Source organism: Chlamydotis macqueenii, chromosome 5, assembly GCF_036417535.1.
Source record: "Chlamydotis macqueenii isolate bChlMac1 chromosome 5, bChlMac1.mat, whole genome shotgun sequence".
Taxonomy (NCBI): Eukaryota; Metazoa; Chordata; class Aves; order Otidiformes; family Otididae; genus Chlamydotis; species Chlamydotis macqueenii.
In genome coordinates, this window is record NC_141560.1 from 67,519,458 (window position 1) to 67,533,607 (window position 14,150).

Consider the following 14,150-nt stretch of genomic DNA (forward strand, 5'->3'; position numbering starts at 1 on the left):
CTCACAATCATCTTATGAAGCTGACATCTTTTATAAAAGCACGGCCATGGAAATACATTCCTTTTCCAAAGCTGCTTTCAGTTGATATTTTGAGCAATAAAAGAATTTTCCCAAGCTTGAAGTGGCCTGGCTAAGTCATACATCCTTATTACCCAAGCCCTGGTGCAATATTATGACCTTCCCTGCTACATCCACTGATTTACACATTTGTCCCTCACTAGGTGACAAACTCCACTGTTTTCTCCCAGTCAATGAGAATAAAGCTTTTAGAAGCACTGAGGTATCACAATGCTTCCCAAATAGACGTTATTTTTTAAAATGTTCTGCAAGGCCCGCAGAGACACTGCAAGCAATGACTCAGCTCCAAGATCACCCACATACAAATGGAGGCACAGGGGGTTATAACCAACAGATACACAAATGCATCCAGCAAAAGCAACCGGCTGCTTGGGCTTTGGGCAATCTGTCAGAGCTGAGTGCTCCCTCCCACTGCCCTATGATTTTCATATGTTGTTATTATTATTATCATCGCTGTTTTGTGGAGGAGGGTTTAACCTTTTTTTTTACTTATGTTCTCAGCCTATTTATTGTTCTCCAAGTTTTGGCCTTCAGAGAGGAAGAAGAAACACTTCAAAACATACTGAAGGGTAACAGCCCAAATCCACCTCAGGTATACACAAGGATTTCAGCATACAGTCTCTAAAATATACCAGGACAAAACGCTGTTGCTAAGCAAATGAACCCTCTCTTATCTAAAATAGAGTGAATGACGCTGGCCGTGACTCCAAGTACTCCGCCATGCAAACAAGCTCTGTAACGTGACGAAAGTCAGTGTTCAAGAAACTGAGTTTTAGCTAGAATGTGCAGCGTACCTAGTATCTGTCATTTTAACCAATTCTTAGTTGCACTTTAAAATAAACATCACATTTCTTTGTCAGTATGCGTTAGCAGAATCTTTCAATTAATTTTAATTGGTTAACCAGTATAACGAAATAAAATAAACTGGTTTATTCTCTTCTTCGCTGGTACCCTGCAGCAGATGGTGCAGAAAAGCTATTTTGTTAAAATAACCCTGCTAGTTTCACATTCTGTTTACAACTTGCATATGGCAATGTGAACACCTCACCTTACGAACTTCCAGCATGCTGTGCAGGTCAAAACGAGGGCAGTCCATTTTCACAAAAACTCATCCCTTCAGTCTCCACGAAATAAAGAACATTTTGGGCTCCCTTTTTGCTGCGAGGTAGCCAGGTGCCCTTCCCTTTAATAGCAATGCAAGGCAAGCAATAGTGACCTTTTCAGCAACTGAGCCTAGTTATGAGCCATTCAAAACCAGTCTTGTCTACACGTCTGCCTTTTCCTGAGACCACCCTGAGCCTTAGATCTTCCTCATCCCAAACCACCAATGTGAGGTCAGGTTGATAAGGGATGGGGTTCCGCATGCAAGGGGTACACATAGGCATTAGGAGCACTACACACATCCCTTATCCCAAATTGCTTCAGGGCTTTTGGAAGGTTATGTCACATTACCTTGACTTCTCATAAAGCATTTTCAACATCCATCCTTCCTTTCACAGTATTTAAATAAACAAGAGGAGAGCTCTTAATATTTGAGAATCTGTTTAGAAACATGATTTTCATGTGTGACTTATTTATTAAGTCACAAAATGCTGTAAAATTTGCCATTTTTTTTTTACACAGCCACTCCAATCAAGTTCACTGTTGTGATTTTATTGAGGTCCCTGTCAGCTTAGGAAAATGTGTAAAAAGCTAATATAGCTGGACAATCTACAAAATATTGGTTTTGAAAACAATTATTGTTCCTCTGCATCTTTAAATCATGATGCTATCATATCTCAAGAATCTCTAATAGCCAAAATTTGTTAAAAATGAGATTGTTACCAGTTACAAGTAAATTTTTATATTTTTATTGCAAATTTTTATTTCAACTTTTACTTTAAATCTTAAGAAAGAGCCCTTTGCACTTACAGACATGATAAACAAAATTTATAATGTTAAAAAAAAGCAGAAAAGCTTTTATACAAAACTTATAGAACTTAGCAGAGATGAAGTAACTGAAATTCCAAAGAAAGGACACAGAACTATGAGAAGTTGATTTGAATCTCTACAGAAAGTAAAATGGCATCCTCTCTAAATAGTTAAACTCATCAGATAAAATATCATACAGATATTATGTATAAGGCTTCTGAGAATAAGTAAAAAGGTGGACAAAGCATAAGGCAGAGGTAAGTCACAATTTCAAATTCACTATTACTGCTTAGTGGCTGTACCGGCACACAAAGCCTTACGGTCAGTCAAGGCCACCCAGCCCGCAAGAACCAGCACTAAATCCTCATGGAGCCTCATGCTTTGTCCTCCTGTGGAAACAACTGAGAAACTTCTCTGCACCCTTGAAAAATTCCTCTTTGCTTATGTTCTTAGGGCCTTATTCTGCAAATGTGGTGCATAAAAGCTTGATGCTCTTCACATAATTCTAAAAATAAAATGAAGAAGACACCAGACAATGCAAAACAGACAAATCAAAGCAACATAGATATACCTCAAATGTGTTCTCGTATCGCTCTGCTGAAATTTGAAAATGGAAAATCAACTCTCCCCCTTTTGTGGCCTATTATGCTCCCCAGAAAGCCTACTTTCACTTCAGGATTTATAGCAACTTATTATGATAAATGGCAAAGTCACACTTTGGCTCTCTGACTGCCTCCCTCCTGTAATAACCATTCAAAAACGTGTGGCGCCTCAAACCAGCACCCACGCTGCGTGGCTGGGGATGCTGACAAACACAGACACGCTCGCTTGCGTTCTCATTTCTGCCTTAAACACAGTAACTGCTCAGGACAGTATCTCAGTAGTCACTTTATAACACCATGCAGAAGGAGGGGGGAAAAAAAAAAAAAAGTGCTATGCTGATCATTGCTTACCAACACAGGACTCCCCGGAAAGAGAATAGCTTCCATTGTCATGGAAACCGCTTCTGCACTCACAGTGGTACCACCCTGGGAGGTTAACACAGCGTGAATGGTTGTGACACTCAATGATCCCCTCTGCACACTCATCAATATCTGCCTCAGAGAAAAACACAAGCCAGCCAGGAAATTAATTTCCTTTGACACCAATGCTTTATGATTTTTTTTTTAATGTTGTTGGTTTTTTGTTTTTTTTTTTTTAAAGTCTTCCTTTAATAGATGAATCAAGGTTTAGTATGGTTCCAAACAACAAACACTTAAAACATGACTCACATAGCAACAATAAAAAAAAACAATAATACATCATGGAATTTGATACATACTAACATCAATTTACACCACGATTTGTTTAAAATGACAAGCAAACATGCAGATATTTTTCTTCTTTGATTGTTTAGGATTTTTTAACTCAGAAGTTACATTTGTCTGTGCACATAAAGCGTTGCAGAGCAGGCTCTCCACTGCAAAGGCCGTTTCAGCAGTATCCCTGCTTTATAAACTGCACGTCCCCGGACACCTTGGAGAGAAAAAGCATTTTCTTCAGGATTTGTGTTTCTTGTGTTCAGCTGTCACATTGGCAGCTATTCGGCACTTCAGGTGCTCAGAGCACTTTGAAAACAATAGTTGATCCCTTTTGTCTCTATGATCAAAATAAATACAGAGCACGTGTATAGCAGTGTGCGACAAACAGAAAATGCAGTCCATGGTTCAGCTGCAATAAAACATTTCGCCAGAAAAGAGTGAGGCATATGACAGCAAATCTGTAGCAACAGAAAGGTACAGCAAGATGAGTTTCAATAAAAGTGCTGTTTTTATAAAGGTGTTCTTAAAATTTCTGTACCATTGTTAACAGAGATCTCATAATGGCTAGTAACCTTGGTTAATCATGGCTGGCACCTGGCTGCTTCTCCCCTTTGAGCATTTTTCAGCATATTTTGTAGGGCTGTAATTAAAATTAGCAAATTAATTATATGTTAACCTTGCAGTAATTTAAGAAGCTATTATATTTTCACTCCTCTGTATAGCTCTAACTATTTTTTTTAATCTTGGACAGTTTTCAGCTGGGTAACTTATCAATTAAAATGAATCGCAAATTATTCACAAATATTAGCCTTTTTCACTCATTGAAAATCTTTTCTTGGCAAGTAGCACACTCAAAGTACGCATCAAATCATGTACAGCAAACACAAATTTGGGGAAAACAGGTTCTAAAATCACATTTAGTTCTGCAAGCATCAAAGTACAAATGTCTCATGATCCTGAAGCAAGACTGAGTTGAGGTTATTAAATAACCACAGAGCGTAGCTTTTATCTCAATTTACAAAGTACAGACACACCAACATGATTTCACGGACTGCAGTGGAGTCACGTTGATGTACGTTGAAATCGATTTGAATGAAGTATCCTTCAATACAATTCCATTTTCTTACATCTTACAAGCAACACCATAGAAAAGTTCATATTTTTTTCCTCATTTAAGTAACAATATTTATTCTTGCTGAAATATGGCTGAGAAATCTAAAAAAATGCTTTTTTCCAGTTTTGTGTTCACCCTCACTCAAGAATGAAGCAAGTTATTTACGTAACAGGGTTATAACCACTATTTATTTCTAGATTTATTCAGCTTCCATCTAACAATAAAGTCAATTTTTTGATGCTTTAAAATCTGTCACACTGCCACCTTTTATGTACTTTTTATTTTGTAGAAGCTAATTTTAGTGTTAAAACACTGCACAAATCTAGCTGTCCATCAACGATGAGTGCTGCCTGGAAACTTAGACACTTTCAATTCATTACAGCAAATGGAATTTATAACCATGATCTTTTCACATGTCATGGCTGATGGAACAAGTTTAATCCTATTTGGAAAGTGAATGACTTCGCTATCGCAGGTCAACTGCAAATGAATCCTTCTTGCTTTCCTCTCTTTCCCAGTGTTGAATCAGAGAATGTTCCTGTTTAAAGATTGCTTCCTTGGGTCAGCCCTGTACTGGACCTCTATCCATTCAATTTTACATTTTTAATTTACAAAATCAATAGAGTTTTCCTAAAGTTCATTTCTAAACTTGAGCCCTTTTGAAAGTGTATTTGATTAAGGCTCATGGTGTAGGGTACTAACGGACTGGTAGACTACTCTGCAGAAAGCCTGTCTGCCAGGACACCAAAAGCAAGCAGCAGTTTACTTCATGGAAGAAGCAGATTGTCCGTGTACAAGCCTCTAGATTATGTCAGAAAAATAAAAGAATACATAGAACTATTTCAAGACTTTAATATGGCAGTACCATACATGTCTATAACTTTTGTCCATTGATGTTTAGAGAGACACAAACCAATTCCTTAAACCAGCAGAGCTGGGAAATCGGGACTCGCTTTCAGCTGCATGGGTTCTTCCTTTACTTCCTTCATCTCCTTAAACCAGTGGGGTGACACCAGCACCGCCCGAACCACGCCAGGGACAGTGGGCGAGGGGAAAGGAGGTGCTGCTCCTGCATGCACACGTGTGCGCGCACTGGAGAGGGGCTGGGCTGATGGTGCGGGGAGGGGAATGGGGAAGCAACCCTTCCCCTGCTTCTGCAGCAAGTTAGTATTCCTTTGGCAACACGTCGTTAGCAGCACCATGTAATACAATATGCATGAAGAGCGGTATAAACAGGGAAAACCATTAGCAGCTTCTCCTTTTGGCTAATACATTGCAGTTTCTTATTCCCATGCTTAAAATGATGTACATAAAGAGCAAAAGGTGAGAAAATATTATTATTAAGTCTGTAAGCTTCTCCTGTGGTCTTGTGCATTATTTCTGGCAGATGTATAAACATATCTCTGCAGGTATAAGAAAATATTATGGATTTGTTTTAGAAATCCAGAGTTATTTCAGATGCTTGTAATACCAAGAGGGAACTGCAAATAACAGCTTTATAAAATGGTGTATCATATACCATGACATTACTTTGTTCACCTAATAGATCATTTCCATCTGGACATACTATGGCATTTGAAAACATCTTTTGGAGGACTTTTTCTGCATAGGAAGATGTTGCTATCCATAACGGCCAGTTTGGGGAATTAGAATCAATTCACCTTTCTTCATCTTTCCTTTTTCATCTTTTGATCCTAGCAGTATGTTTACATACTTGCCTCAGGATGAGTATTTTTCTATCAAAGTCTGCGTTTGGGTTTTGCTATAGAATTTGAGCTTTATATGCACTATTTGTGTGTGTGTGTGTGTGTGTGCGCAGATGCTTACCAGAATACACTACATACACTTTCTTCACAAAGTTACGTTAAGCTGAAATGAAAGTGTATACCTCTGACCTGAGAGCGAAAACAATACAAAAATTATAATCATTCTTCAAAAGAGCACAGAAAAACCTTTTCAGAAATTCTGTAATAACACAGGCCAGAGGAAACAATGGGTGGACCTTTTTTTGGCTGTGTTCCCATGCTTTAGGTTTTGCCTGCCTTCAACGCTCCTGGCAGCAAAGCGAGCACATGGCTCTCAGGTTTCCAGGCTCTGCCTTCTCACAGCATCCTGCCATGGATAGAGGAGCCTGAGCCTTTACAAGCACATCTTCACCTTGTCATTCCATATGCTCACAAAAGTCAGTGAAAACACACTCACCAACTCACAAATTTGTACAGGCTTTCTGTATATCTGCATTAATAGGTAGATAGTCTAAAACAGCGCTTGATGAGAAATGGCAAATTTAGTATTTCCTTGGGAATGGAAAATTTCCCATAACCTTAATTTGCTTTTGTAGCCTTGGCTAAATACCTGCACTGTCTTTGCATTAAGTGTAATATTTTTAACTTCTAGCTGTAATTCAACACAGGACATCACTGCTCTTACTCCCATTGAACTATTTTTGCAGTTTTTTCATTCAAGTCTTCTTACAGCATCCACGTAAAAGGACATCCTGTACAGACTGTTCCATTGCCTTCTTTTACTCCACTCATTAATTTAACTGTCATTAGTACAGAATTGTTAATGGATCTGGCAACACTCCACTACAATGGCTTTGCAAAAGCTCAAAAATGGGACATTTTTTTGTTTTGTGGAATAAAGGCACCAGTTGGTTTTGAATAAGCTTTCACAGGATGCTAATCCTATCCTTTAAGGACAGGTCTGTAATTTTTACTTTTAGCATCCCAGCTTCTTGCATTATTCATAAAGGTATTTATGCAGACAAGATAAATAGGATAATTTACCTCAAAATAAAACACAATGGCTTCAGAACCCAGTGAAAAAGTAAAATTAAAATAATTCAATCTTTTCTAACGCCTCATCACATTTAAGTCACTGTGTGATAATACTGAAAGGAAAACTGTTCAGTGTCATGTAATAGCTAGCAATCTACAGTTTCAATGAGACAGAAGAGTTATTATAAAAGTGTCTGTTCATCAAATTCGTACTGTGCCCTTTTTCATGCAAAAAATCTAAGATCCTTATCTTTAGTGCTCCGTTGATAAGGCGACTTATAAGCAGGAAAAGCATGTACTAACAAGAAATGATCACAAAGGTCTCAAGCTTCACGAATTAAAATTGTACCCTGACAGTTAACTCCATTAGTTCCAGAGCATTACAGCTTTGGTTTCCACCTTGGAGTAACTTTCTTCAACATAAAGACACCAAAAGAATTCTCCCAGCCAACTGAGGCACCAGTTCTATGTAAAACACAGCCTCTCCTCATCTCCTGCTCTCACATCAGCCTCACTTCCATGAGACAGCAACAGCAAGAACGGGATGTCACTGAGCGCACTATGCAAACAGCTTCCTTGCTGCAAAGGAGTCATTCAACTACTTCAAATAAACCCTGAGAGCAAAGACAACTACTTTGGATGAGCAGAGATGAAAAATTCTCTCTCTCTCAAAAAAAAAATCTCCCACTTGCCTACCTTTATGCCAAATTCAGTTGATGTAAGCAAATAATAATTCTCCTGTTTTACATAAACTTACATAAAGGCTGCATTTTATCCTTTATTATTAACTCTTATATTGGCTGTACTATTAAATCTCTGCATTAGCTTTGACAGTTCACTACAGTTATCAGAAGGGCCTGCATTTATTTTAAAACATGAAGTACAAAGCAGAACTACATCTACAATGACCACCCTTATCGTCTGCTAGATTTTCCCAGTACAAAGCAGAAGAGGCTACAACACTCTGGCCTTGTCACAGGTTTACAACCCAGCAGGTCTGGAATACCAACGCTACAGCAACGGTACAGCAATTTAGCTATTAAACAAATGGTAACTGAGAAGAACACAGATAACTGTATAATTTAGTTACATTTGAATAATGACTCACGGCTGTTGCTCAGTCTTACGGGGCCAGCTCATTCTTAAGACTACAGAGATACTAAAAATCAGAAAGGACAGGAGAGACATCTGTTTGAGCCCTATCTATTGACATTTTTAATCATCAATTTCTTCTCTCATAGATTCAAGTGTCTTGGGTGATACAGATTCCCCCACTCTGACTGAAGCCAGGCTTTGGACTAGTTGCTCAGGAAATTTTTCCTTGACATTTAGCCTCTTTTTTAATTACTTTCATGTTAATTCATTAGGAGATTTTGGGCAAACAACCAGCACCAAATAACGTATTTCTCTCTCCTCAGCAGTTATGCCTGTTTTCACAGACTTACTTTAATTGCATTATATTAATATTGGCCTTTGCAGTTCCTTCTCAGGCAGGAACGGTTTTGCCTGAATAAATGGTGCAGGCTTTGTTCCGTTTTTCTATCTGAGGACACAGCAGCAAACCATAAAACTTTAGATTTGTTGAGATAGCGAATACAACTCAAATTCATGAATAATCAAACCCACGCAACAGTTTAATGGTACTAAATGGCTTTTAGGGATGAAAGGTGTGCCCACCACTTGTTATAATTAAAAAACAGATGTAATATGCTTTATTGTGTAATTCTGGATTGGTGCTATCAAGATTTTTAATTATCTGAAACTCATGTGCAAATTTTAAATGATGAGTTTAACAATAATAAACGGAATTAAATTGGTACCAGAATAATAACACAGACTAGTTGTACCAGCAATTTCTAAGATTAATTCTTTCAATATATAACATCTAATTTACTGAAATTCATTTTTAATACACACTCCAAGATGATGTCTTTATCAGTTTAGTGCATGTCTCTCTCACACCCTCATATTCATTTATTTGTATGTTAAATACACAGCATACTTGGAGTATGCAACCTAAAGGTTTTGGATGGTCCAAATAAATGTCACTTCATAACACTGGAGCTGAAAAAAGAGCATTTTTTTTCCTCATATTTAAAGATTGCTGGGTGATGTAGGAAATAAGAATTGCAGACAGACTGCTCAGTGGAAAGCATGGCAGGAATACACCAGGCAGGGTGAAGAACTATTTCATGTTTAGTATTGCATTTGAGTTTCCGTTGCAAATAGGATTTTAATTATCGCTCCACAAGCCACAAACAGTCTGACTTCACAATTAGTAGGTTAAGTTGCAAACTGACTTTCTGTCAAATTTGAGGCCTATAGTCAATATGTCTTTCTAATTACATCATCCCAAAACCAGCACGACTATTAGCCCAACGGCTCTTGTATTTGGGCTCTTCCCACATCTGGTAAGGATACTTCCATCGTGCTCGATGTAGCTGACTTGGAGTGAGGTGCAGGGAACACACAGCTCAAGAGAGCCTGCTTGCAAACTCCAACCATTGCTGGACTGATGCCTCACAACTTCAGGACAAAAGTTTAACTCATTGCCTTGTAGGTTGTAGGCACCTTGTACCTGCTGGCAGTATCCCACGGTTCACCAGAAACACTCCCTCTCATACTCTCATGACACCACACTCTTCCTAAACATACCAGAACACTTTGTCAGGACCCCAAATTTATTCTTTTTCCAACTACTTAGGTAGAAATAGTGTGAACTCCATGCTAAGGTTGCCTGTGTAACTCAGTCTGGTAGCATTTCTGTAGAGAAACTCAACTGCAGACTACTAGTACAGTGGCATTTATTTCATTTGTTTGTAACATTTTCTACAGCAGAATACAGAGATATCATTTGCAATGAACAGGTGAGATAATTAAGGCAGAGATACAGTGAGTTTCCCAAAGTTTCCCAGCCCACTGGGAAATTCCAGCCCACTGTCCTGTCATTTAGGTCACCATTTCTCTATTCCCTATAAAGATGTTCTCAAAAAAAACAGACAGAGGCAAGGCCAACCTTCACTCCCCTCATGACTGATAAACATGGGCTTTATTTTTGAAAAATGTTTAGTATTCTCAACCCTGGCTACTAATTCAATCCAATTGTGATACTGGAGTTGTATCTGCATATATTATACCTGAGCAGCTATTCAGAATATTAGATACGCATACTAGAATAAAACGAGAGAACAAGATCAACAGGAGAGGTCTATCATGTCAATAGACTGTAATCAATGAAGTCCTCAGCACACAGAGGTATACTTTTATATAGCTAGCATTATGCAGATCTAAATAAAAAAAGTTCAAATCCACCTTTAACAGCACAGAATTTTTATGCACAAAGTTGCTTTAAGCCAGTTCAAAGCATAACTGCCGGAAATTCAGATTAATTCAATTTACAATGACTGGTAAGATCATACTAAAAACATTACAGATTCCAGAACTACACTTCAGAAAATCTGCATGGCAAAATACATTAAATACTTGATAAAATATTAACATATCAACCAGAATTAAAAAAAAATTGGTTTTGACAATTGATTTTGGCATACTGCAATTAAAGTTGCACGTTCTTTGCCAACATCACAAAATTTGAGAATAATTACCTAATGGGGATACACGTTAAAACAAAATAGCTGATGGAGTCAACCAGCTGGAAAGCAGCTTGGCAGAAAAGGAGCTGGGGGTCCTGGTGGACATCAAGTTGAACACGAATCTGCAAGGTGACACTGCTACAAAGAAGGCTAATGGATCTTTGGCTGTATTAGGCAAAGTATTGCCAGCAGGTTGAGGGAGATGATCCTTCCCCCTCTACTCAGTGCTGGTGAGGCCACATCTGGAGTGTCGGGTCCAGTTCTGGCCTCCTCAGTACAAAAGAGACATGGTCACACTGAACAGAGTTCAATGAAGGGTCACAAGGATGATTAAGGATCTGGAGCACATCACATATGAGGAAAAGCTGAAAGAGTTGGGACTGTTTACCCTGGGGAAGAGAAGGGTCTGGAGGCATCTCACCAATGCATATAAACACCTGAAGGGCGGGTGCAAAGAGGACAGAACCTGGGTCTTTTCAGTGGTTCCCAGTGACAGAACCAGAGGCAATGGGAACAAACTGAAACACGGAAGGATCTGTCTGAACGTCGGGAAACATTTTTTTACTCTAACAGTTACTGAGCACAGGTTGCCCAGAGAACATGTGGAGTCTCTATCCTTGGAGATATTTAAAAGCTGTCTGGACACATCGAGGGAGGGGATTCTCCCCCTCTACTCCACTCTTGTGAAACTGTCTGCAGTACTGCGTCCAACTCTGTAGTCTGCAACATAAGAAGGACGTGGACCTGTTGGAGCAAGTCCAGAGGAGGCCGTGAAGATGATCAGAGGAGCACCTCTCCTATGAGGACAGGCTGAGAGAGTTGGGTTGTTCAGCCTGGAGAAGAGAAGGCTCCAAGGAGACCTTATTGTGGCTTTTCATTAGTCAAAGGAGGCTTATAAGAAAGGTAGGGACAAACTTTTTAGTAGAGCCTGTTGCAACAGGACATGGAGTAATGGTTTTAAACTAAAGGAGGGTAGATTAAGACCAGATATAAGGAAGACATGTTTTACAATGAGGGCGATGAAGCACTGGCACAGGCTGCCCAGAGAGGTGGTGGATGCCCCATCCCTGGAAACATTCAAGGCCAAGTTGGATGGGACTCTGAGCAACCTGATCTGGTTGGAGATGTCCCTGCTCCTTGCAGGGGGGGTTGGACTGGATGGGCTTTAAAGGTCCCTTCCAACCAAAACTATTTATGATTCTATGACATGGTCCTGGGCAACTGATGCTAGACGGCCTTGCCCGACTAGCGGTGTTGGAGAAGGTGATGCTCAGAGGTCCCTTCCAACCACAACCATTTTGTCATTCTGTGATTCTGTCTCAGAAGCAGTGCTCACTCTAAAGAAAACTGCTGAAGTAAACCGGATGCAGGCTGCAATTTGGTTCATCAGAGCTACAAAAGACGAATGTAACCTCTTATAAAAAAAGAACACTGACAAACAGCATTCTCTACCCAACATACCAATTGTCTGCAATCCAGTGCATTGCACAAAAAGAATAATTCAAATGACACTGGCTGTATGTATAAAAGCCTCATGGATGAGCCTTCGCATTATCATCTGAGCAGACTACTTCATGCGCAGTCTTTAGGTACAATGCACAACCAATATATCACTCTAGCACTTGAAATGCTAAAGTTCAACATCAAAAAGTCACAGAAATAGCCTATTATGTTATCTAGCACATCCTGTGACAGAATAAATGCTCCCTACTATACATGCTTCGGTGATTTGCCTCAACCAATTTTAAAATGACTCACATCATGAGTCCTTGTCTGCTTCATTGGGAAGATTATATTGCAGTCCAACAGTCCACGATGTTAGGAAGTTCTTTTGATTAGCTTGAGCCTTTCCATAATCGAATATGGTTCAGACAATATAATACTTGTCAAAACAATTTCACTGCTAACAGGAGGCAGTAGCTGATGAGAAAATGATATAAAGCACATTTTCTTCACTGTGGCTGGGGGAGTGTCAGCTGTTCTTAAAATTCCCGCGTATACCACTGCACCAAATGGCACAAGAAGCAAAGTCAAATTGCAGATTTAGATTATAATAGTGTGCATGCCCTACAGCACCCCTGAGAGTTTAATAATAATGGGAAATATTTTCAATTAGTTTTCTTAAATCTTGAAATGATTAGCAGCTTCAGAAAAGCATTTTCTTTCATACAGCAATAAACTCTCCCAAGGAAGCAAATCCCCAAACAAGCAGTGTAAAAGGAGTTCTCAAGATGCTAAACAGAATCATGCAAAGCTCTCTGCATCCTTAATTAGGGAAGAAAATGGTTCAGGAAGTGCTGATCAATACAGTGCAAATGATAAAAATGCATACTTTTGGAGAATGTACGAGCACAGTTTCATAAAAAGGATGAAATTTGTGGTGGGTCTTCCACACAGCACGCTAGATTGCAACTGCTTTCATTCAATGGAAGATCCCCACCCACCCTGGAATACATAGATTTATTTATAATAATAAGAAAGGTACACAAGAAGACCCTACACTAAAGATATCAACCTATACTAAAGATATCAAATAACAGAAGACTGGAAGGGTTGTTTAAGAAGAGAAATCAAGACTCTTGCATCACTTAGCCCATCTTCTTTTGTTCCTAATGCAAGTAAAAACCATTCTCTATTTCAGTTTGCTTGAACTTTATCCAGTCCCACCACTTTCAATCCGTTCCCTGGCCTTCCAGTGCAGTTAAATTTACCCAGCTTCCAAACTTCATCACGCCATGTGCAGTCATGAAAAGCAGTTTGCTATTGCAGTTCCCCATGCACAATCCACTAAGTTTCAGAAACATGCAAAAGTGCGTTTTCCCAGTTAACTTGGACAGCGCTATATTTCACTGGACTAAATAATCAGAGTCAAAATGCTGCAAAAAAAATCTAGTAAAATTTGCTAAACAAACACAACAGTCCAAGTATCTTAACTGACACACTCAGAATGAAGGCGAGGATTCATCCCACCTGACTAGAGATGCTCAAAAACTGTCTTGTGCGTCTTCAGTAGTCAATGAGTGGAGATAAAGACTTTCAAAATGTAATACCTACTGCTTAGTACCTTCTGGTTTTTTTTATCATATTCAGAAGTAATTTTAATGTTAAACTTACTTATTCTATACATTATAACACATTTTAAAATTGTAAACTTTCATAGGTACTTTCAATCAAGCTAAAAAAATTCCCCCATGGAAAGTTCCAAATTCTTAGTTTCCATTACAAAAAAAAAAAAAAAAAAAAAAAAGTTAAAAAATCTTGAAACACATCTTAAATTAACTTCCCATTTTACATGTGCTTTTAAATATAATTAAAGAGAATAAAGTATACCAGCAGGTATGAAAGCACACTGTTGCATCCAGCAAAATCTTTC

At 38.8% G+C, this 14,150-nt stretch overlaps 1 protein-coding gene across 3 annotated transcripts in view; it reads right to left on the bottom strand.

The window, feature by feature from the left end:
- NELL1 (neural EGFL like 1) overlaps positions 1-14,150 on the bottom strand; it is a 304,499-nt gene that overhangs the window by 19,002 nt on the left and 271,347 nt on the right. For 2 of the 3 annotated variants that reach the window (XM_086749374.1, XM_086749373.1), the window contains one exon: positions 2,943-3,083. The exons of the other annotated variant lie outside the window; for it this stretch is intronic. In XM_086749374.1, coding sequence (XP_086605500.1) covers positions 2,943-3,083 — 141 coding nt within the window. The remainder of the gene's footprint in view (positions 1-2,942; positions 3,084-14,150) is intronic. 3 annotated transcript variants of the gene reach the window in all.